The sequence below is a fragment of the Quercus suber genome, unplaced genomic scaffold, assembly GCF_002906115.3.
Source record: "Quercus suber isolate HL8 unplaced genomic scaffold, Cork oak 2.0 scaffold_5, whole genome shotgun sequence".
In the NCBI taxonomy this organism is placed as follows: domain Eukaryota; kingdom Viridiplantae; phylum Streptophyta; class Magnoliopsida; order Fagales; family Fagaceae; genus Quercus; species Quercus suber.
This window is the reverse complement of record NW_027069471.1, coordinates 1,329,746-1,355,015: the sequence shown is the minus strand read 5'-3', so window position 1 is coordinate 1,355,015 and position 25,270 is coordinate 1,329,746. Positions and strand designations below refer to the sequence as shown.

Here is a 25,270-nt window from a genome sequence, read left to right as displayed (position 1 = left end):
TTTTAGTAATATATAGACAAAACTTTAAAACTGAACTGAAAAGGCATTGGGTTGGGCTTGATAGTGAAACTAAATAAATAAGAGGTGGGCTAGATTAATTATACAGATTTATTATAGGGTGATAGTGGAAGTAAATAAGTAAGTAGTGGGCTGTATTTATTATAGGGTGATAGTGGAAGTAAATAAATAAATAGTGGGCTACATTTATAAGACTGAAAATTGTAAAAATTATTTTAAAATTGTAAGACAAATTATATTATAAAAAAATTATGTGGCTGTTGATGTGGCCCAACGTGAGAGCAGCAGCATTAAACGCTATGCTTCAACTTTTAGTAATATATAGATATAGATGATAGTGGAAGTAAATAAGTAAGTAGTGGGCTGTATTTATTATAGGGTGATAGTGGAAGTAAATAAATAAATAGTGGGCTACATTTATAAGACTAAAAATTGTAAAAATTATTTTAAAATTGTAAGACAAATTATATTATAAAAAAATTATGTGGCTGTTGATGTGGCCCAACATGAAAGCAGCAGCATTAAACGCTATGCTTCAACTTTTAGTAATATATAGATGAGCCTTATATGCAATAAAAATGATAAATATTCAAAAGTCTCATTTGGTCCACATTGGTTATATTAGGTCCATTTTGGTCCTATTGGATCCATATAGTGCTAATTGGTCCATTCGGTCCTATTTAGTCCATTCTGTCCACTAAAGTTCTTGTCGGTCCAATGGATCTTATTCAGTCTACTTTGGTCCATTCAGTCTACATTAGCTTTATTCGGTCCATATTGGTCATATTCTGTCCATTTCAGTCCTATTCAGCAAATTCTGTCCACTTTGGTTCTGTTTGGTCCTATTTAGTTCATTCTGTCCACTTTGGTACACTTCAGTCCTATTCAGGATATTTGGTCCACTTTGGACAAATTTTGTCCATTCTGTCCACTTCAATCATTTTCAGTCCACATTGGTCAAATGTCATCCACTTCGGTCCAATATGTCCGTTTCGGTCCAATTGGGTCATGTTCGGTCCATTATATCCACTTTGGTCTTATTCGGTCCATTATGACCTATTCGGTTTATATTGGTCCTATTCTGTTCATTTCGGTCCTATTTGGTCCATTCTGTCCACTTTGGTTCTATTTGGTCTAATTCGAAATGAGTGGAATGCAAAATGGAAGAATTCTTAAAGAATGCGCAATATGGTGGAATCTAATGCTCTCACTATCTCTTGCGAGGTACCTAGACACCTTTTATTTTGAAGATTTATCAACCAACATGTGAGCAAGCTATTTATGATGCACAATACCATTTATTTTGAGATTTGTATATATATATATATCTTGCTAAGTAATTTCACAATAAAGATATTAAAATATATATACTAGGAAAATAAAATTATTTATTTTTTAATATAAATAAATAAATAAATAATTCATTAAAATAGAATGTTTAATGTATAGTACCTATTTTTCTTTCATAAAAACAGTGTCACGGGACACTAATTACAAGATTGAACACTGGTTGGACCTAATGCTCTCACACATGGATGTGATTGAGCACTGGTTGGACCTCATCTTCATCATCCAAGATTGCCTTCGTAGAAAAAGGATTCTATTTGAAGTTGACCTGTAAATTTGTTTAATGAAGCTAGATCTACAATTTAAAGCAGTGGCCAGTTTAGTTAGACATTTGATCATCCACAATCAATAGACTCAAAAATTTGTTTGATCGCAAGAGAAGGACATGTACCCTGGATATTTTCCTCAAGTAACACAGGAAGAAGGCATCCTCAATTTGATTGTTACAATCAGATCTACTCCTAGAATATAGGAACTTAAACATGTTTGATGTTCTTATCAGATTCTGTTGGCATCTCAAGTTTGAATCCGTGCATGAGTGCATCTAAGATGCATGGACAATGCACATAATAAAATAAGTTCATCCCACCCATCCCCGAAGCTTCTACTAGACCCACTTAATATTTTTTTCCCAATCTCTCTGCCAGTGAGGCGGGGATGTTGCCATTGCTCTTCCCTGAATTGCAGCAGTTAAAAGTTAAAAACTGATAATTTGCTGCAGCCTATAAGCCACCATCTGATCTAAATTATCCAATCAATAACACCAAAGCTACGGCCTAATACAAAAAATGCAGGCAATATCATGTCAAAATCATCACCATCAAATTTTTTTTTTTTTTTTTTGCTTGAAATATTATTATTTTCTGTTAATTCCTCATCCAAAAAAGTTATTAAAAAAAAAGAAAAACCACAAATGCATCTGGGAGAATGCCTACCTGGTCTGTCACCCCATATTTTATTATATTTAGTTCTATAATTTTTTTTTTAAGAAAGTCACCACATCTTGTTGAATGCAAAATTAGTCAGACAAAAATGTTATTAATGCAAAGATTGCATAGTATGATAACAGAGAAACCCACATGTAAACATGTCTCAGCAATCTCGTTCAAATTTATATACCTACACAATCTCTTTGATTTTCTTCTTTACTGCAGCTTTTATTCCAAATTCATCAAAACCTAAAGAGAAAACATAAAATTAAATAAAAAGTAACAACTCTTGCATGATATACTGAAAAGGTAACGCTTTAAAAAGTTGTACTTATACCTAATCCCTTTTTTTTAGAAGAGTGATATGGTATTTTATTCAAATAACTGAAAAATCAGAAAATAACTGGAAAATTAGATACTTATACCTAACTAAATAAACTAAATAAGCCATAAAATAAGCAAGCCAAACAAAGATAAACTGCCACTAGTACCACACTTTGCCACAACTACCCTATCATTAGTGCCTCCGCCCTTGATTTATGTGTGCTCGTCTTTGACGGTATTTAATTCCAAGATTCAGTTGAGGGAAGATCCTGATAAGAATGTTATCAACGTGTTTGAAATACCATCTACTCCACCTCTTGCAAAACATAAGGGGCCAAATGACAATCCCAAAACCAAAAATAAATCCTAGTTCAATACTTAAGAAATTCAAATGAATTTCTTTAGAATTCAAATAAGTTTCTTGAAATGGTGGAGGTGACGATCTTGGCCCTAGAGTGTACTTTTTATTCGAAGGATATCCACATAATCCTTCATTCCCTTCATAGGACGCTTCCGAAAATGTGGCAAATTGCCTCAAATTTGGAATTGGTCCCACCAATTGATTGAATGAAAGGTTTAGAACTTCAAGGAAAGTTAGACCATCTTCAAATTGCATAGGGATCTCCCCAGTAAGCTTGTTGCTTGACAAGTCCAATGATTCCAGCTGAGTTAATTTTCCCAGAAATGGTGGAATGTGGCAGATACTATTCCTTGAGAGATCTAGGATAGTTAACGTAGAAGGAAGATTGAGCAAAGGCCCTTCCAGGAGGTTATACGAAAGATTTAGGTAGAGAAGATTAGTAAGATTCCAAATCCAGTTGGGTATCTCTCCAGGAATCTGGTTAATTGAAAGGTCTAGAGTGACTAATTTGGATTGGTTTCTCAAGAAATCAGGAAAGGTTGGCAAATTTCTAGAAGCCAATCTTAACGTCGCAATTTGGGTAAAGGAAGATAACGAAGAGGTAGTTTCATTATATTCAATCGAAAAGCTGTTGTGTGAAAGATCAAGATTAGAAAGGTTTCTCAACTGCTGAATCTTATTAAGCTGCAAGGAGCCACTATAAGTTGTTTGAAGAAAGTGAGAGAATCTTAAGACCTCGAAGTCCAAAGACAGACATTGGTATTGGCCCTTCCAAGTTGTTGCTACTTAAATCAAGGGTGTCCAGTAGGTAAGAAGAAACAGAAAAGTGATTGAGTTGACCTCAAAAATGGTTGTCAGAAAGCACCAATGTTTGCAACAATGGAAGGGAAAACAGAGAGACGGGAATACTCCCTCCAAGTGAATTGGAACTTAAGTGAAGGTTAACAAGATTCGGAAGATCATTCCAATGAGTGGAAGTAATCTGACCTGTTAATTTATTATGAGAAAGGTATATCTGGGTCAAATTCTTGGCCATGCTGAATGATGGAATCAGTCCGGTGAAGCTGTTGAATGAGACATGCCCAAATAAACCAGCTGAACAAGATTTGCCATAGAGTTTGGGATTGACCCGCTTAAATTACAATTAGAAAGATCTAACCTAGAGAACATTGTAAGATTACTAATTGCATCTGGCAGTGCCCCTTGAAGTAGTTCGTCATTTGATAAGTAAAGCGTCTGCAGTGTAAGAATTTGGAAGACACTTTTTGGAAATGTTCCATGCTCAACACCCTTAGATTTGGTGCTGAAGAAGATAAGGCCTGACACCATTCATTTCCTGGTGCTGATATATTTACAGCATCAAGATAAAGTTCCTCTAGCTTCCCAAAATTCTGAACTAACGTAGCTAAATATGGTTTCTCAATTTTCAGCATAGAATCACTCAAAAAAATATTGATAGACAAATCAAGGGTAACCAACCTGCTCAAGTTCGAAATCTCAATGGGAATCTGCCCCTCAAAGCCAGCATTTGACAGGTTCAAATAAATTAAATTCGTCAGATTGCCAAACTGAGATGGAATCAGAGAAGCACTCAACTTGTTACAAGCCAAATTCAGGTTCTCGAGATACTGGAGACTGAAAAGGCTTGAATTGTGAAGGCTACCAGAGATGGATTCGTTGAACAGGTTGAGACCAATAACACGTCCCTTCTCGCTGCAGGTTACACCTTTCCACAAACAGCAATTTTGACTCTCATTCCACTATTCCAGTGTACCAGTTTTGTGGACGAAGTACTATTGAATTTGAGGCTGTTCTTCATTCCGATCAACAAATCTCGCTGATCATGAAGACATTGGTCAGACACAACAAAGATACCAAAGTTGGCAAACAGTGAACATATGGTGATCAAGTAAAGCCAGGAAAAGAACGGAATTTTCATTGTAGGCTGTATAAGACACTCTCACAATCAAGAATTGAAGAGTGATGAAATTAATGGTTGGTTCAGGAGGGTGTAGACCTATGAACATGGCCACTCGAGTTTGGCACAGCAGGTCAACAGAGTGTAGAATGGGAGGTAGATGATACTTTGCTTCAATTGGAGTAATGGTAAAAATGGTGATGATTGATGTTTGAGAAATAATTGGCTCCAGCGTAGGGATTACAATGTAGTTTTCTAATTTCTGGCAAACTTCGTACTCAACACATTGCCAGTGGCTCTACTGTAGACAATGTAGTTGTCATTGTCTCATTGACTCATTGCTGTTCATTAGTCATTTTACAAACCATTCCCTAAAGATTTGGCATGCCTGTATAATTTGTTAGATTGAAAATCATATTAACCAAGGCTAGGATGCATGGTTTATTTGGGTAATAACTGCTAACTGCTAAACCAACAAAGATTAATATTACGTGAGATATATTTATATTTCACTCACATTTTTTTCAGCTATACTGGAGTGGAGGATGTCCCGCGTGCAAGTACATTATAAGTTTATTATATAAAAATATTTTGTAAGAAATTATCTTTATAGTCATTACATGTCAATCAAAAAGTTTCTCAAAAAAAAAGTCTTTTATAAAAGGGAAGTGTAAATTATTATAATTGATATAATTCAGTGCATAAATATATGTTTGAATGAACTCAAAAATATTTAATTAAATGTTTTGCTAATTTTTGTTTTGATTATGGGTAAAACAACTAAACTAGAGCTTCAAAGAAGTCCTTTTTAAAAATAACCTTACAAATTTCAAGACCCTTAAGTTTTAGTGCCATTGCTAGAAAAAACTCAAATTTAAATTCCCTCCCAACCTATTGTGAGCCAAAAAGGAAAAAGAAAAAAAAAATCATTAAATTTCCCTTCTACAATAATAATTAGTACACCAACTATAAAAAGATAACACCTAGAAATGAATGCAAGTAGTACATTAAACACATAGAAATTAATTATTATAGTGTCATAAAAAATTAAGAGTATTCTATTCCTTCAAGAAATGTGCCACATGACAAAACTTTAGACTATTGCAGCTTGGAATAAAACTTTTGGAACAAAATTATTAGTTGAGAACTTGAGATAACATATACTAGACCCCTTTTATTTTGAATATTTATCAACCAAGACATTAGCAAGCCATTTTTGACACACACAACAATACTATTGCAAAGAGATGATAGCTACTTTGATTTGACGCACCAATTTGTGTATATATTCAAGATTCTAAATCAATCATCACACACCATGTTTCAGTTTGAGTAACTCATAGAAATTTGATGCATCCCCAATGTCCCATATCAGGGTCCTTGTAGATTTATAGATTTGTCATTGGCCAGAACGACAAGAAATTTTTTGCGTAAGATCATTATTGTTGAGAAATCTATTAGTGTTCTTGCTAATAAGAGTCTCTAATTATTTTTCCAAGAAATAGGTAATTCACTAATTCATAGCAATCGTGAATTTGTGTCAAAGTATTTTTGTTAAAGAGAGGCAAAATGACTTATAGTTTATTCCTTTCAGCGTTTTTCTTTTGTGACAATTTTTAATTTCTATTAAAAACCCGTTTGGATAAGCATTTTGAAAATCAAAACACACGTTTCTGTATGAAAATACTAAAAGTCAAACGTTTGGCATTGCGTTTATAATGAAATCACATTTTCAAATTGCCAAAAACTCATGTTTTCAAAACACAATGAGCTCAAGCCTTTTCAAAAACATTGGTGAAAACGCAAATATGAGTTTACTATCAAAGTTCTTTTTTAAGTGAAATTCTTAAAATATCCTCACAAAATTGCATAATGACCAAAATACTTAAGAAAAATTTATTGGCTTGATACCATCGATCTCCTCTGTGCAATCTCCTCTGTGCTTTTGCCTAGTTGCCTCTGCCTATGTGCTTTTGCCTAGTTGCCTCTACCTATCTCCTGTCATCTAGTTGTTCACTTTTTGTTCCCTTGTCTCTCTTAGCTTGTTGCTTCATTGTCATTGCAAGGATTAGTTGTCCTCACTGTTTTGCTTGACTAGAATCTTATGGGCAAGGGTGAAAATTGGAGCTAAAGAAGATTAATGGGTGGCACTGTTGGGATGAGAAAAGGAAGACAAGCCAGTAGAAAAGTAGTGATGGCCTGGAGAAGATATACATGGGCAGAAATCGTGGTAGGAGTCTAGGAGAAAGATTCTTTTAAAATGAGTGTCCTTTTCTTTTATTTATTCATTTTTTAATTTTTTAATTTTTAAGAAAACTTTTTCTTATTTTATAACAAGTTATTACCCTAAAAAAATGCTATTATTATATGCCTTAAGTTACAAGATGACAAAAGAGTCTTAACAACATAGTTATACTCATTTTGGTAAATTACACCTACCATATACATTTTACACCAATTTTATCCAAACATTCAGTTCATAGAAACCACACTTTTTTTATGGTTTTACCAAACGGTTAAGTGTGATTTGATAAATAGTGTTTTCAAAACACGAGTTTTAAAAACACTATTTTTAAAAAATGCACTTTTTAAAACTACATATCCAAATAAACCCTAAGCCAGGCTTTTAGTAGTGATTAACTATCTCAAGAGTGGTCGGGCTTCTATAAGGATAGTTGAAAGGATTAACTAGAAAATTCCAAATGCTAAATGCACAACACAACCTTTGTCAACATTTTAACATTTTTGTTATTGTAAGTAATAGTAGAAACGCATATTGAACCACAAGTTGTAACACTCCCGGGTTCAACATAAAAGCAGCTCAAACAAGTCTAGAGGCTGTTTGGTAAGGTGTTTTAAGTAACAGTTTTCAGTTTTTAAACAACACTAGTCGCTAACCCGTGTCGCTAACCCGTGCGATGCACAGGAAAAATACTTTGGAATATCTGTTTAAATACATTGTATTCTCAAAACTTTTCAAAAGAATATGCATGTTAACAACTTCTATCCTTTTCAACTTCATTACAACTTGTGTTGGAGAGAGAGAGAGATTGTACCAATCAAAGTATTTGTTTAAACTCTATTAAAAATATTCATCCATTGGATTCATAATAATGCCACAGTCCCTACACAATAAACCATATGCTCCAACCCTTTGATTACAATGATCCTTTAATGACCACTGCTTCTGTCATTAAAGGATCATTCAAATTAAATTTCTTTGTCCAAGCTTTAACATAAGACTGCATTTCATCTCGAGCTACTACCCTCGGAATTGAAGCACCTTGACATTTAAACTTGATGAGTCTGTAAACCAAAACGTTTATGTCATACTGCTATGTTGCAAATATATATTTTTAATTACAAATTATCCTTGCACAAAAAGATCATTAAAAGTACTTAATCTTAGCATAATTCTCCATGTAATATAGCAAAGAAACCATTAGTATTATTATCCAGTCCTCTCCAACTATCTTATGGGTCTGTGCATTTATATTACAAATCATTTAACTTGCCTTTATGCTATAAACCTGTAGTTGTTTCTTTCTGCAGATTATGCATGGATAAATGTTACAATTATCTACTTCCTTATAGCATGTTCTCTTCAGATCAACCACACCATGGATCTCAAAGAAGGTGGTATCCTTGACAAATGAAAACAATAACTTGGTAAATGTCCTCATCTCTTATAAACCAATTTTCATTATTGCAGTCTAAACATACATTCACAGCCAGGATAAACAATAAAACAAATGAGAAACTAATAAACTACTTAAAAAACTTCTAGCTTAGTTGAGTATTCTCTGCACTTAATTTTGTGTTATTTCCCATGTCCAAGTCATCCAAAGAACCTATCCCATTAGTGAATAATTCTTCCATTACTTATAAAAATTGTTTAAAAAAAGAAGAGAAAGAACTAAATTGTACTTTTAACATGCTGCTAAGTCAACAAATTTTTAAGGGTACCACATAGTTCAACTCCTTCCACATCTTGGATTAATTTGATAACATTATATAAAGAAATTATGAACAAAGCATTAATGTAATGATTGATTGATGTGCACCAAATCATACCCAACATATAAAATGGAAATTTAAATTTATTTTTCTACTGTATTAAAATCTACTTACAAATCACTCTAAGACAATTCCTTTATTCATGTCAAGGATTTTATAAACAATTTGCAATTATGATACCTCATGTTTCTAGCCAACTAATTTTGTAAATTTAATTTTTATCAACTGAATGTGTACATTGCAGTCATAGCTGTGACTAAGAAATAGGGAGTACAAAATAGTTGAACCTATTTCTCTACAATCTCTCTGTTCTCCCTGTATCCATTTGACTTCTAAACGGTATTTTTTTTTTATAATAAATAACGATATTTCATAAAACAAAAGCCCCAGGTACACCAGGAGTGTACATGGAAAGATTTACATCAAGATCGAAAATTACAATGATCAAGCATAACAAAAAGATTAGAGCAAGAAAAAGAAGAGAAAGTAGAACACCAAGCAAACAAAGAGTGGAGGAGGAGAGATTTAATCTCAAGAGTCGACTGTTCTGTTCCCTCAAAGCATAAACCTCTCAAGAGATTTAATCTGACTTCTACACAGTAATCTACACATAAACCTCTCATAAATTAATTGATTTGCCTAATAAAGCTGGAGGTTCTAAGATCAGTCCATAGAGATCCTAATTTTTGAAAGGTATTAGAAATAATGCATTGAGATACAGAAAACAAAAGGCACAATATTATAGAAAGTAAATTGACTTTCCTCACTATAGTGAAAAAAGCATCTCATGCTCCAAAATAATGTTGAGGCACCCTAGCTAGTAATTTTCCTTCAAAGTTCAACTTTGACAATTTGCAATCCACAAAAAAACCAAATAAAAGAAGAAGAAGAAAGGACCATTAAATAGTAAATAATCAAGTTGTGTCTCTTTTCAATAACTACTTAAAACCTAAAAAATGGAACATTATGGAAAAATCTTAAAGATACAAACTAATCATGTAACTAAATAGGCTTCAAAGATTGATAAGTCTAAAGAGGACATTACCTGTACTCTAAGAATTGGAGGTAGAATATGCACATCCATACCAGATGGTAGATTTGATTTTAAGGCATGTAAGTGCTTTGTGGTCAACTTCACATCCAATTTCTATTACAAATCTCAACCACATCTTACATGAAATTCNAAAAGAAGAGAAAGTAGAACACCAAGCTAACAAAGAGTGGAGGAGGAGAGATTTAATCTCAAGAGTCGACTGTTCTGTTCCCTCAAAGCATAAACCTCTCAAGAGATTTAATCTGACTTCTACACAGTAATCTACACATAAACCTCTCATAAATTAATTGATTTGCCTAATAAAGCTGGAGGTTCTAAGATCAGTCCATAGAGATCCTAATTTTTGAAAGGTATTAGAAATAATGCATTGAGATACAGAAAACAAAAGGCACAATATTATAGAAAGTAAATTGACTTTCCTCACTATAGTGAAAAAAGCATCTCATGCTCCAAAATAATGTTGAGGCACCCTAGCTAGTAATTTTCCTTCAAAGTTCAACTTTGACAATTTGCAATCCACAAAAAAACCAAATAAAAGAAGAAGAAGAAAGGACCATTAAATAGTAAATAATCAAGTTGTGTCTCTTTTCAATAACTACTTAAAACCTAAAAAATGGAACATTATGGAAAAATCTTAAAGATACAAACTAATCATGTAACTAAATAGGCTTCAAAGATTGATAAGTCTAAAGAGGACATTACCTGTACTCTAAGAATTGGAGGTAGAATATGCACATCCATACCAGATGGTAGATTTGATTTTAAGGCATGTAAGTGCTTTGTGGTCAACTTCACATCCAATTTCTATTACAAATCTCAACCACATCTTACATGAAATTCACCTGAACAAAAAGCAGCCAAAACACCAAAACATTTTCAAATTCCTATAAAGTATATGCACCCTAAAAACCAAAAATAAGAAGCTAATCAACACTGGAACCCTTCACTTACTAACCCAACAACTTTTGAGTGTAAATATACTTTATTAACAGAAAATTAAAAAAAAAAAATTCCCAAAGCCAAGGTTTATCTGTAAAAAACAGCAAAAACCATTCAAACGAAACCCAAATAACTCAACATAACAAAGTTTTCAGCATTTTGAGGGAGAGAAATTAACAATTAGATAGCAAGGACCCAAGGCCACACACAAACCCAATTGGCAAACACAAACTGAATATACCAATATGAATATATATGTAGAGCTTACATAGGTCAATCTCACATACATATACTTGAATAAAACCACAACCTTAAAAAGAAAACCAAATTTCCAAAGAACTAATATTGATATCACAATTGACAACAAAATTTAAAAGAAATATGTAAATAGCATTGCAATTGGGTTCCACTCATCCAATCCAAAGTTCAGTTTAAGCATTTCTTCAAACACTTGTGCGGCATTAAGAAACCAAAGAAAAAAATAAAATAGAATTCCAAAAATTGAGAAACTAAATAAAATAAAAATAAGCCAAAATCGAAAACCCAAAAGGATTAAAAAATGAAACGTGGATGTTCCAATACCAAAGAGAGAGAGGGAGAAAGATTAGGTATTGTTGTCATGATGTACCTTTCTCCATATTCATCTAGCCAATCTGATTGCTAGATGACGTTGTTGAAGCTCTTGGTGATGAGCTCTTCAATTGTGTTGTCGTGGCACTGCAAGGTTGAAAGATAAGTAGAATGGAAAAATTAAAAACAAAACTAAAAGATAAATGGAGACCGTAAAAAATCCACCCTGCCTTTGGTTTTTCTGAAACGGCAGCAACTGAAAGGACTTGAACATTTGGAGGAAGGAAGAGCCGTGAGAGCCCTGGCATTATGAATCTGAAGTCTGAACTCTGACGATTTGAAACTGTCTTTGGAAGAGAGAGGCTACTGTTAGCAAGCTTGAAACCGTGAAACAGGGTAAAGCAAAAAGGTGGGGAGACGCAAAGGGTTTTTTGCTGTTAAAAATTAAAGACCATTCAGCTGGGTTTGGGCTTTATGGTGGACAACATATAGGTTTGGGCTTCATGCTAGCCATTATTTATGTGAGATACATGTCTATAATTAAAGCTATAAAGATTGGGCTTTATGGTGGAGATAAGGTTAGGTATCATTTTTCTTTTATTAGTATTTTAAAATTTAGGAAATGCATTTTAAATTATAACAGAAATTCGGAAAAAATGTTGGTAATGACATGGCTGCTAATGTGGCTTGATGAGAGAGTAGCAACATTAAATGCTACGTCTCAGCTTTTAGTATTATATAGATTACACGTATTTTCATACACACTTTTTCACCCAAACATATTTCCAAAAAATACAAATAACGTAACTAGAACAACATTACCAAACAGCCCCCTAATATTTGGAATACGGTTGTAGCTCAAACATCTATGCCACCCCGCACAGTACCTAAAATTTTAAATCTCAATTCTCAGCAAAGGGAGTCTGGTGTTTAGAAGTTAGAACAGAGGAATTTCATGATTATTTTCATCTCAGGGTTTGATGAAATTTACAAGACCATGGAGAGAAATTAGAGATCAATAAGCATAAGAACAGCACAAATTTCTTTTTCTTTTCTTTTCTTTTTTTTTTTTTTTTTCTCTCTCTTTCTGAAAAATTTTCATTTCATTTGCATTTCTCTGAGGCTGCGTTTGTTTTGGGTGAAAACCATTTCCGGAAATGGTTTTCGAATTTTCCTTGTGTTTGGTTGCGCTGGAAAATGCAATTTTCCGGAAAATATGCTTAAAGTTTGACCAAATTTTCACCCTTGACCCGGAAATCATTTGAAGCCCTTATTTTACCTTCAAATGATTTCCGGAAAAGAGAGAGCCAGAGCCGAACCAAAACCGAGCGAGAGAGAGAGCGAGAGCGAGAGAGAGAACGAGCCTTCGACTTCGACTTCGCCGGCGTTCACGAGCCTTGGACTTCGCCGGCGCCACGAAGCTCCAGATCGCTCCAACGGTCGCCTCAAGCTCCAGATCGCTCCGAGCTCCAGATCGACTCCAACGGTTGCCTCAAGCGCCTTCGCGATCGCCTTCGCCTTCGAACCCACACGCCGTCGCCTTCGAACCCAAACCCGACCACACGCCGTCGCCGTCGCTTCGAACCCACTCGCCTTTGAACCCACACCCGACCCACACGCCTTCGCCTTTTGATCGGATTTGATGATTTTTTGTCTTTGGGTTTTGTATTTTTGTGGCTGTGGACTGAGGAATGATGTTAATGTTTGTTTGGGAGCTGAGGAATGAAAATTGTTAGGAATGAGAATTGTTGTTGTTGTTATTGTTGCCGGAATTTGTGTTGTTGTCGCCGGATTTTGCGTTGTTGTTGTTGTTGTTGTTGTCGCCGGTTGTTGTTGTTGTTGTTGTTGTTGTCGCCGGTTGTTGTGTTGCCGGAATTTGCTGCCGGAAAAAATTGTTGGAAAATTTTCCAAAAACAACCAAACACATGAAAATATTTTCCACAATGCTATTTTCCTAATATAACCAAACACTTAAAAATATTTTCCTTTTCCGGAAAATAGCATTTCCGGAAAATATCTATTTTCCGGAAAATATTTTACGGCAACCAAACGGACCCTGAACTCAATGCCACCACCCTCTACACCCGGTATACAATGACAAGTGCAGATCCGCAAGCTATTTACAAAGTTTTGTGCTATCAAATTTGCACATACAAATGAATTTGAAACTACAATTGAGATTAAAACCCAGCCCAAGCAATTATAAAGGAAAAGAAAGAATTCAGACCTCGCAAATCCAAGCACAGAAGCTTCCATATAACCTGGACGAACAGATATATCACCTGTTAGATGCTAGCAAATAACACATAAGCACATCCCTACATTTAAAGCATAAAGCAATCATGGCGTATTGGAAAATGAAGTTAAAAGAGCACATGCATTCAACATCAACCTTTTAATAGGAGAATACCTGCTGGAGGGAATTACAGAAATTAAAACAAGTGATAGACATTATACCTAATCAGTAGAAAATTTGCAGGTGGTTGAAAAACTGACCCCATATCTTCTCAATCTATGGAACAGTGGAAAATTTGAAGGGTCCTGGAAACGAGCACCAACTGATAAGAGATCATACCAAGTGTTGCAGCAGCTACGGCATCTTCAATGCCTTCTTCAATTGTTCTAATGCTGCTGGATGCATGTTACCAATGGCTGAATTAAAAGATTCTCCATGAAGGGCAGCACATGTTTGAAGGTTCACTCTGACTGAGGTCTCTAGTGACAACTGGTTGATTGGGTCGGAATACTTAATCTGACAGAGCAAATAACAAATTCATCACCAAATTATTCATAAATCATCATCATCTAAATCCAAAATTCATGTTTTATTCATCTGAATTCAGCACTTTCAGGCATATCCCCAAAATGTTCACCTGTCTTTTTCTTAACTCTTTACTCGGAATGGTGCCCTCCCCATGGCACCTGCTGGAGCTCATATTTTCACCACTGCCATCACAAAAGAGAGAAATAAGAACAAAGAATAGACGCTGATTCTAAAATGACAACTGAGAATTTGGACAACAAGTTCAATTAAGTTTTAGAGATCCAACCTGGACTCTTCCTCCGATAAGTCATTGTTTTCGCTCAATATTACAGTTGTGCATACACTGCATAAATCAAAAGGCACAATTGCGAGACTTAATCAAAGGTTACCCAGTATTCATTTGCAAATAATGTGTAAAATACAAAAGATGAATCCATACCTCAAAATCTGATCAAGTTTATCGAGGACTTGAGGCAGTCTCAATGTGAGAATGATTGAAAGGGCTAAGCCAAATGTCTTCCTTTGGGTGGAAGATGCATTGTCTACCTGTGACCAAATAAAAATAATTTGGCAATAAAATATGAAGCAAGAACTTAAAGTAGTCAGATTAATACTTGTGATATTTGGTGTTGTGCTTATATTCATATCATTAATCAACTAAGGGACTAATTTTGTTGTATAAGTTAGTTGATTAATTTATCTATCTTTTTTTTTTAAATAAATATCTTTGTTATTATGCTCTGTTTGGTAGAATTATCTTTGGTCCTATCACAAATTTTTAGTCTAGTGGAAGCTTTTTATTATCTTTTTCTTTTCTTTGCTTGAGATTTAGTAAAGAAGCATGGGATTCACATTAATGTGTTATGATATACTTTTTATTATTATTGAAATTATATTTGGGTTTTGAAAAAGGCCTGTTTTTGATGTATTTGGCATGTGTTGAAGTTATTCCTACGATGACAGTGCAGAAGCATGCTGGAAATGAAAAATCATGTGTGTGGCACGCTACGGATTTTGCCGATGGGGAATTGAAGGATGAGCTTTTCTGCATTAGATTTGCTTCACTTGAGAGTGAGTGTTCTTTTTTCAAATTATTAGCTTTTTTGTGTGCCTGAATATACATATTAAAAAAAACTAGCCGCGAATCTGCGCGTTGTGCATGATAATTATTTTTATGGTTGTTTTATTAATTTTTTTTTTTTTTACAATTTAATCTAATCTAATAATGAGTAATGTATTTCATAATTATATTTTTATTTATTATAGGAACAATCATAAATGTAATTAGGAACAATCCAAAACACCAAAAAAACGTAAACTAAAATAAAAAAAAAAAAAAAAAAAAAAAAAAAAAAACTTAACAATGATTAATTGAACCAATATTAGGATAAAATTTTGTTTTTGATAATCTATTAAGGTTACTTTCTTTGTAGAAATTATAATTTCGGCCACCTAAAACATATTATCAAATAAAAAATTATTAAAAAAATCAAAGAATTAAATTTATACATGCATTGTTACAAAATAATAATAATTAAAATAAAATTGCAAAAATTAAAATTTGTCACCTATCCGATTATTTTTGCTTGGCTAACCTTTGCTTTTCTTTAAATGAATGGCATTATAGAGTACTTCTAATACAACTATTAGGAGTACTTTGTCCACCACAAAGGATTAAGAAAAAAAAATAGTAAAGTCTCTCATAGTTTAACATCTAAATTGAGCACTATAAAAAATCATGATATATAACAGAATAAATACCAAATTATCTAAAACATGCTATGTAATAGAATAATATTATGTTTTTATATAATATATTTAATTCTTTAGAACGTAAGAGGATAACATTTAACAATCAAAGAGAATATATATATATATATATATAAACAACAACAACAACGATTTAAAAAACAAAACTAAATCGCATTAACCCAAAATAGAGTTTTAAAGAATATAAAAAAAATTATCAACCTAAAGTAGGGATGCGAGAAAAATAAAAATAAAAAATCCACCAAAAATTTTAGAGAGAGAGAGAGAGAGAGAGAGAGAGAACCATTTTTTTTTTTTTTTTGTGAGAGAAAACTATGCATAGAATAAAAGAGATAGTGACAAATTTATAGTAAGAGAGTATGAATAAGAAGAGACAAAAATAAAGGAAGATGAAGGAAAAGAAGAAGAATGATATTAATGTAGAGGGTAGTGGCGTAATGAAAAGGTAAAGGAGGGAGAAAGATTATAGAAGTAGTGGGAAGATGAAATGGTAAGGGAGATAGAAAGGTTGGAGAAGTGTAAATATTAAAAAAAAATAAATGTTAAAACAATTATAGAAAAATTGGAAAAAAAAAAAAAAAGGCTCACACAAAACCCTAAAACTAAATTGAAAAGGTTCTGGGTTAGGCTTGATAATGGAACTAAATAAATAAGAGGTGGGTTGGATTAATTATTTAGATTTATTATAGGGTGATAGTGGAAGTAAATAAATAAGTAATGGGCAGCATTTATAGGATTGAAAATTGTAAAAATCATTTAAAAATTGTTGGACAAAATATATTTATAAAAAAAAAAAAATGACATGGCAGCTGATATGACGCAATGTGAGAATAACAGCATTAAACGCTAGGCTTCAGCTTTTAGTAATATATAGATAGATTATGTCTCCAAGTAGTCCTTAGCTATGTCCTTTCTGTGTTTCTATGAGATGTGTGATATGCTCTTTTAATTATAATTCAAGCTCTAAGTTTAGAGAATCTTAGATATGACGGTTCTCTTTTTTAGAGAAAATTAGGGGAGTCTGGTTAAGGTTTGGATGATTAGTATTGAATTGTCGAAAATTCTTTGCAGATGGTCATGAAGAGTCTAAGATCCAATTTGTTGTCATAGAAGCTTATTGGTGTTATTTTAATTTGTAAGACAATTGAATGCTTTGTTTATAACTTCGGTGCAGGCTTTGCGAGAAGACTGAGTTTGATAGTATTTTTGAGGTTTTTGTACAATGTGTTGTTATGACTTATGATTAAATGTAGGTAGAGAAATTCGTGGCAGCTCTTTTACTGGTGGGGCGTGGCTCTTTTTTATTGCCACTTGCTACGGTTGTATGTGGGATGAGCAACAGAGCTAGTGTCAAAGATTCTTTCTTGTGTCATTAAAAATTACTTTTGATTATTTTGGCTTTAATAAATTATTACATTTTCCAGAAATTGTTAAAATATAGTTCTATATGTGGCTCTATGTAATGCTGGAAACTATATTCATCTTTGGAGCTTATATTTTTTGGTCACTAGACGACACCTTCATGCGATAAACTACTCTCTACAGATCTATGATTCAGTGAGATTTTTTTTTTTTTTTTTTTTAATCTTTTAATCAAAATTGGAGATATGGGGAGTGGGGTATAGCACATTGTTGCTCTGGCATGCAAAGAAGTACTCTATAGCTACATCCTTAAAAGAAGGAGGATTTCTTGCAAATAGCTGCTTCTCTGTTTTTCTAGATATTTTTTCCCAATCTCCCGGCCCGTGAGGCAGGGATGTTGCCATTGCTCTTCCCTGACTTGCAGCAGTTAAAAAGTGAAAAACTGAAAATTTGCTGCAACTTTTCAGCAATCATCTGATCTCAATTATCCAATTAATAGCACCAAAACTAGTGACATATACAAAAGAAATGCAGGCAAATCATGTCAAAAAATCATCATGATCATTTTTTTTTCTTGGAAGTATTATTATTTTAAGTTATTTTTACTCATCGAATTTTTTTTTAATTAAAAAAAAAAAAACCCAAATGCAGCTGGGAGAATGCCTACCTGGTCTGTCACCACATATTTTATTATTATTATTATTATTAATGCAATTTTATTCCGACAAAAATGTTATTAATGTAGAGATACATAGTATTATAACAGGGAACCCCACATGTAAACATGTCTCAGCAATCTCATTGAAATTTATATACCTACACAATCTCTTTGATTTTCTTCTTTACTGCAGCTTTTATTCAAAATACATCGAAATGAAAGAGAAAACATAAAATTAATTAAGAAGTAACAACTTTTGCATGACATACGGGCCACTGCAAGATGGATAGATAAATAAATAAAGGGTCAACAAAAAAAGTTGCGCGCAAACATATAATTATACTTAGAAAAAGTAATACTCTAAAAGTTGTACTTATACCTAATCCTTTTTTTTTCTTTGAGAAACATGATACAACATTTTATTCAAATAACTAGAAAATTAGAAACTTATACCAAACCAAATAAAGTAAATAAGCACGAAATAAACAAGCCAAACAAAGATAAACTACCATTAATATCACACACTTTGCTGCAACTCCCCCATCATTAGTGTCTCAGCCCTTGATTCATGTGTGCTTGTCTTCGACTGTATTTAATTCCAAGATTCAGTTTAGGGAAGATCCTGATAATTGTTTGAAGCGAGGTCTAGAGTTTGAAGTATTGGCCATATGGCATTTGACCTTCCACAATCAATGGACCCATAAAATTTGTTATATCGCAAGATAAGGACGCTCAATGAGAATATTACAAGCTATTGTATGAAATCAGGAATGGTTTTCAACTTGCAAGAGGCTAATTTTAATGTGGAGACTTGGGGAAAGCAGAATAACGGAGAACTAGTTCCATTATATTCAATCAACAAGCTATTGTATGAAAGATCAAGAATGGAAAGATTTCTTGACTGTTGAATCGCTGCAAGGATCCGTTAAATTTATTTGAAGAAAGTAGGAGATCTCGAATACCTCGGAGTTTAAAGATAGACTTGGGTATTGGCCCTTCCAAGTAGTTGCTACTCAAATCAAGGATCTCCAGTTGGCAAGAAGAAACGTTGGAAAATTCATTGAGTTGACCAGAAAAGTGGTTGCTGGAAAGTTGTAATATTTGCAATGATGGAAGGGAAAACAGGGAGACGGGAATATTTCCTTCAAGTGAATTGTAACTTAACTCAAGATTCACCAGATTCAGAAAATCTTTCCAGTTAAGGGAATCAATCTTACCTGTTAAATGATTACGAAAAAGGTACATCTGAGTCAAATTCTTGGCCCTGCTGAATGATGGAATTGGTCCGGTGAAGTTGTTTGATGACATGTCCAAATAAACCAATTGAGTAAGATTTGCCATAGAGCTCGGGATTGATCCTCTGAAATTACAAACTGAAAGATCTACTATGGACAACACTGTAAGGTCACCAATAAAATCTGGCAGTGCCCCTTGAAGTAGTTCATTATTTGATAAGTAAAGCGTCTGCAGTGTTGGAATCTTGAAGATGTTTTCTGGAAATGTCCCATTCAATCCACAAGAACTGAGATGCAAGGACGTCAAATTTATGAAATTTGCAAAAAATTCTGGTACTGGAGCATTAAAGGGATTATTATAGAGGTGAATAATTGAGAGGGACTGAAGTTTCAATAAGGAGAACTCAAAAGGCCCTGAAAGAGAACAACTTGACATGCTCAACACCCTTCGATTTGGCACTGATGAAGATAAGACCTGACACCATTCATTCCCTGGCGCTGATATATTTACACCATCAAGATCAAGTTCCTTCAGCTCCGAAAGGTTCTGAACTAGCATAGCTAAATTTGGGTCCTCTAGTTTCAACATAGAATCAGCCAATAAATAAAGGGTAGACAAATCGAGAGTAACCGACCTTGTGAGGCTTGAAATCGCATTTGGGATCTACCCTGCAAAGCAAGCATTTGACAAATTCAAGTAACTCAAATTCTTCAGCCTTCTAAACTCCGTTGGAATCGGACTGTTGAAGCAGTTGTAAGCCAAATTCAAGTTCTCAAGATACTGGAGACTGAAAAGGCTACTTGAATTGTCAAGTCCAGCCATAATGGATTCGTTGAACATGTTGAGACCAATAACACGTCCCTCTTCGCTGCAGGTTACACCTTCCCACAAACAGCAATCAACACTTCCATTCCAACGCACCAGTTTTGTGGACAACGTACTGTTGAACTTGAGGGTGTTCTTCAATTCGAGCAAATAGGATTGTTGATGGCCAAGACATTGGCCAGACACCACAAAGATACCAAAGCTGACGAAAAGTGAGCATATTGGTATCATGAAGAGCCATGAAAAGTAGGGAATTTTCATTGGGTGCTGTAATAAGAAACGCTAATACAATCAAGAATCGAAGATGTGATGAAATTAATGGTTAGTTCGTTCAGAGAAATTATAGAGTTTTCTTGTGGACAAATGATGTGGTTTACTATTCTACTAGAAAATTTTCACTTGTTTAAAATTGCTAAGTCATTAATTAATTTCTGTTTAAAAAAAAATTATAACTAACAATTTTAAACATATGGAAATTTTTTAGTGGAATAATAAACCACGTCACTTGTCCACTATATAGATCTTATTATTTCTCGTCCAGGAGGACAAAAATATGTGAACATGGCCTTATTGACCTGGACTCAAGGTCTTGGCGGACCCAAAAGGACAAAACCACTCAGAATGTAGAATTGGGAGGTAAACGTCGCACTCAGCCCACTGTCCCTAGCGTCGACAATATATAGTTGCCATTGACTCATCTTCTCATTAACTCATTGCAAATTTTACAAAGGTTAGGTCGAAGATCTATGAACATGGCCTTATTGACCTGTGGCTCAAAGTCTTGGTGGACCCAAAAGTCAAAACCGCTCAGAATGTAGAAAAAGGGGTTTATGAGGAAACACTTGATATAGGCTTGCTTCTCAATCAAGTGTTTCCTCATATTCCAAAGTAAATTAATTTTTTTTAATTTACTTTGGATTCAAACTAAGAAGCAAGTAGTTAAGCCTAGCTCTTATATATAAATAATATATTTGTACTAAAATGAATTAATTCAATTGATTCTCTATTTTTTTTAATCTAAATGACTCTTGCTTCTTAGTTTCCTTTTCTCTTCGCTTCCCAAACTCTCTTATTTCTCTTTTCACTTTCTTGTTCATTGCTTTCGACTCAGTCATTCATCAACCTTGAAAACGCACACTGGTTAATAGACAAGACTATAACTTCCCAAGTCTTGTGGAAGTTCCGAGCAAAGACCAAAACACTTGATGAAACACACGGTGGTTGAATGAAAGATATTTGCCATCAATTTGTATGAGAGAAAACAAAATACGACTATTCTTACTAAAAGATTCAATTAACCTTGAAAACGTGTGGTTTAGATTAGTAGACTTACTGTTAACGCTTCACAAGTCTTTGGTCATTGTTCGGAAATCCCAAAAACTTTGGAAAGCTGAAGTCTTGGAATTTTGGACTGTATAATAATTGCTTGATGCCAGTAAATTGTTCTCTACCATCACCTCCCTTGCACAATTAATTGGCCATTTTTTCCTCACATATACTGTACAAGTCATTTCTAGTCACTACTGTTGCTATTGCTAGCTCTCTATTTTGGCATTTACTCCTAGTCATGTTGTTGTAGCCTAGAAGTATCCCATTTTAAAAAAAAATTGTGTAAATAATTGTGTGTGTATAAATGTGTATATATATATATATATTATCTGTGTTTTTTCATAATAAAAAAAGTTGAATGTGACTATAGTCAAGCATCCAAAGTGGTTTTATTTATTTATTTTAAAGATGAAACAATTACTTAGCCATTTATTCCTTGTCGTTTATGGTACAAGTATTTTGTTTAAACGGAATTGGTTTTTTTTAGGAAATGCTTTTAAAAACTTTTTATTAAAAAAAAAAATAGTACTATGAAATTTGTTAAAAATAATTAATTAATAAATACCTTTTTTTAAGAAATGCTTTTAAAAACTTTTTATTAAAAAAAAAAAGCAAAATAGTAGTAAGAAATTTTTTTTTTTTTTTTTTTTTAATTAAAAAAAAATTCGATGAGTAAAAATAACTTAAAATAATAATACTTCCAAGAAAGAAAAAAAAATGATGATGATGATTTTGACATGATTTGCCTGCATTTTTTTGTATATGTCACTAGTTTTGGTGCTATTAATTGGATAATTGAGATCAGATGATTGCTGAAAAGTTGCAGCAAATTATCAGTTTTTCACTTTTTAACTGCTGCAAGTCAGGGAAGAGCAATGGCAACATCCCTGCCTCACGGGCGGGGAGATTGGGAAAAAATATCTAGAAAAACAGAGAAGCAGCTATTTGCAAGAAATCCTCCTTCATTTAAGGATGTAGCTATAGAGTACTTCTTTGCATGCCAGAGCAACAATGTGCTATACCCCACTCCCCATATCTCCAATTTTGATTAAAAGATTAAAAAAAAAAAATCTCACTGAATCATAGATCTGTAGAGAGTAGTTTATCGCATGAAGGTGTCGTCTAGTGACCAAAAAATATAAGCTCCAAAGATGAATATAGTTTCCAGCATTACATAGAGCCACATATAGAACTATATTTTAACAATTTCTGGAAAATGTAATAATTTATTCAAGCCAAAATAATCAAAACTAATTTTTTATGACACAAGAAAGAATCTTTGACACTAGCTCTGTTGCTCATCCCACATACAACCATAGCAAGTGGCAATAAAAAAGAGCCACGCCCCACCAGTAAAAGAGCTGCCACGAATTTTTCTACCTACATTTAATCATAAGTCATAACAACACATTGTACAAAAACCTCAAAAATATTGAGTGAAAACAATGACTTATCCGAGGAAGAGTCCAGGTTGGGTCTCTAAAACTTAATTGAACTTGTTATCCAAATTCTCAGTTGTCATTTTAGAATCAGCTTCTATTCTTTGTTCTTATTTCTCTCTTTTGTGATGGCAGTGGTGAAAATATGAGCTCCAGCAGGTGCCATGGGGAGGGCACCATTCCGAGTAAGGAGTTAAGAAAAAGACAGGTGAACATTTTGGGGACATGCCTGAAAGTGCTGAATTCAGATGAATAAACATGAATTTTGGATTTAGATGATGATGATGATTTATGAATAATTTGGTGATGGATTTGTTATTTGCTCTGTCAGATCAAGTATTCCGACCCAATCAACCAGTTGTCACTAGAGACCTCAGTCAGAGAGAACCTTCAAACATGTGCTGCCCTTCATGGAGAATCTTTTAATTCAGCCATTGGTAACATGCATCCAGCAGCATTAGAACAATTGAAGAAGGCATTGAAGATGCCGTAGCCGCTGCAACACTTGGTATCTCTTATCAGTTGGTGCTCTCGTGTCCAGGACCCTTCAAATTTTCCACTGTTCCATAGATTGAGAATTATGGGGTCAGTTTTTCAACCACCTGCAAATTTTCTACTGATTAGGTATAATGCCTCTCACTTGTTTTAATTTCTGTAATTTCCTCCAGCAGGTATTCTCCTATTAAAAGGTTGATGTTGAATGCATGTGCTCTTTAACTTCTCTTTCCAATATGCCCAGATTGCTTTATGTTTTAAATGTACGGATGTGCTTATATGTGTTATTTGCTAGCATCTAACAGGTGATATATCTGTTCGTCCAGGTTATATGGAAGCTTCTGTGCTTGGATTTGCGAGGTCTACATTCTTTCTTTACCTTTGTAATTGCTTGGGCTGGGTTTTAATCTCAACTAGTTGCTAACCCGTGCGATGCACGGGAAAATTACTGAAAATGAAATCTAATGAATGCAAAGCAGTTATGCAAAATACCATTTAAATTAAAAGAAAAATATTAGTAAATGTCATTATCCTTAGCTGTTTGTGTTGTATCTAGAGTTTCATATCTAAGTTACTACAATACTACTTGCAGCCACTAAAGCTCACAATATAAGTATATTATATAAGGCCAAAACTTATATTAACTTCAAGCTCCCCTTAACCTTACAAAGTCCCTAACAAAATTTCTTTTGTACATTGAATTTGATTTCAAAGGACTTATTCAAAATTATTTGAATTAAACCTCACAAATTAGAAGAAAAAAAAAATAAAAAACATTACAACATTGTAGCTGATTGATATACAAATAAACTACCAATTTAACATGATAAATTACTATTAGTAATTTAGAAAGCAAAAATTAACAAAATTAAAGTTGTTACCCACTCAACCTAAAACTTTTCATATTCTAAAGTTGTCAAACAACTATTGATATAAAATATTCTGTAATTACTTCAATACTGCATGTTGTTCATGCTGTAAAAATTTGAGAGAATAACATAGCAAGCATCTTAAACTCTTTCTTGCTTGGATCCTACAAAACAATATATATATATATATAGCGATGGAAACAGAAAATGCTTTTAAAGAGACAACCAATTACGATAGTGTTGGAGGCAAAAAAAAGATTAAAAAAAAAAAAAACTGAAGAAGCAAGCGGTTTGGCTAGCATACTAGCTAGTTAATTTATATCAAAAGACATAAAAATCTTACAATCAAATAGAATCCAAAAGTAAATAAATACATGTGGTACAATCAGATAAATAAAAGGTTTGTCAAGATGATCAAGTTTGGCAATGAAGAAGACGTAATAGCTATTGATGAGGGTAATCTCTATCTTAAACTTGTGATAATGATGAAGATGCAACAACTACTAATTATGTAGATCTAGCTTAATCTTATTTTGATAATTTGATTCAACTACAACAAAAATGACGATTAAAAAAAAAAAAAAACTGAAGAAGCAAGCGGTTTGGCTAGCATACTAGCTAGTTAATTTATATCAAAAGACATAAAAATCTTACAATCAAATAGAATCCAAAAGTAAATAAATACATGTGGTACAATCAGATAAATAAAAGGTTTGTCAAGATGATCAAGTTTGGCAATGAAGAAGACGTAATAGCTATTGATGAGGGTAATCTCTATCTTAAACTTGTGATAATGATGAAGATGCAACAACTACTAATTATGTAGATCTAGCTTATCTTATTTTGATAATTTGATTCAACTACAACAAAAATGACGATAATTACCATAAACAGATTATCTAAAAAAATAGTGTTTTATGATATAGCCAAGAGTACAATCAAAGCTAATAGAATGAATTTTAAATCGATTTCAATGATGAAGGAGGGATTCACTTAAATGAGGAGACCAAGAAAAAAGGAGAAGTATCGTGTTCTGAGTATAGTAT

General features: G+C 33.4%; 2 protein-coding genes and 1 long non-coding RNA gene across 3 annotated transcripts; 1 reads left to right on the top strand and 2 right to left on the bottom strand.

The window, feature by feature from the left end:
• Positions 1-2,811: 2,811 nt before the first annotated feature.
• On the bottom strand, positions 2,812-5,006 carry LOC112017896 (probably inactive leucine-rich repeat receptor-like protein kinase IMK2). The gene is made up of 5 exons (XM_065772833.1): positions 4,855-5,006; positions 4,335-4,692; positions 4,139-4,215; positions 3,845-4,043; positions 2,812-3,663 (listed from the first exon to the last, which is right to left on the bottom strand). Exons 1-5 carry the CDS (start codon positions 5,004-5,006, stop codon positions 2,812-2,814), a joined length of 1,638 nt encoding a protein of 545 aa, XP_065628905.1.
• An 8,530-nt stretch (positions 5,007-13,536) lies between these two features.
• On the bottom strand, positions 13,537-19,825 carry LOC112017909 (receptor-like protein 35). Its single transcript, XM_065772828.1, has 6 exons — positions 19,208-19,825; positions 14,681-14,787; positions 14,528-14,584; positions 14,351-14,423; positions 13,935-14,229; positions 13,537-13,738 (listed from the first exon to the last, which is right to left on the bottom strand). Exons 1-5 carry the CDS (start codon positions 19,823-19,825, stop codon positions 14,068-14,070), a joined length of 1,017 nt encoding a protein of 338 aa, XP_065628900.1. The 3' UTR covers positions 13,537-13,738; positions 13,935-14,067.
• Positions 19,826-22,849: 3,024 nt separating this feature from the next.
• Positions 22,850-23,778, top strand: LOC136067166 (uncharacterized). The gene is made up of 4 exons (XR_010628690.1): positions 22,850-22,891; positions 22,996-23,068; positions 23,192-23,484; positions 23,682-23,778. It is a non-coding gene; the product is annotated as an uncharacterized LOC136067166 (long non-coding RNA).
• Positions 23,779-25,270: the final 1,492 nt, after the last annotated feature.

Excerpts from the sequence above, each read along its gene's own strand:
- LOC112017896 (XM_065772833.1), bottom strand. The coding sequence starts at position 5,006 with ATGTTCATAGGTCTACACCCTCCTGAACCAACCATTAATTTCATCACT. Across the intron at positions 4,693-4,854 it reads TTCACTGTTTGCCAACTTTG|CGAGAAGGGACGTGTTATTG; the intron begins GTATCTTTGTTG and ends TGTAACCTGCAG. Across the intron at positions 4,216-4,334 it reads AGGAACTTTATCTTGATGCT|ACGCTTTACTTATCAAATGA; the intron begins GTAAATATATCA and ends CTTACACTGCAG.
- LOC112017909 (XM_065772828.1), bottom strand. The coding sequence starts at position 19,825 with ATGCTAGTTCAGAACCTTTCGGAGCTGAAGGAACTTGATCTTGATGGT. Across the intron at positions 14,788-19,207 it reads GGAAAGATTTTCTGAATCTG|GTAGACAATGCATCTTCCAC; the intron begins GTGAATCTTGAG and ends ATTTGGTCACAG. Across the intron at positions 14,585-14,680 it reads AAACTTGATCAGATTTTGAG|TGTATGCACAACTGTAATAT; the intron begins GTATGGATTCAT and ends TGATTTATGCAG.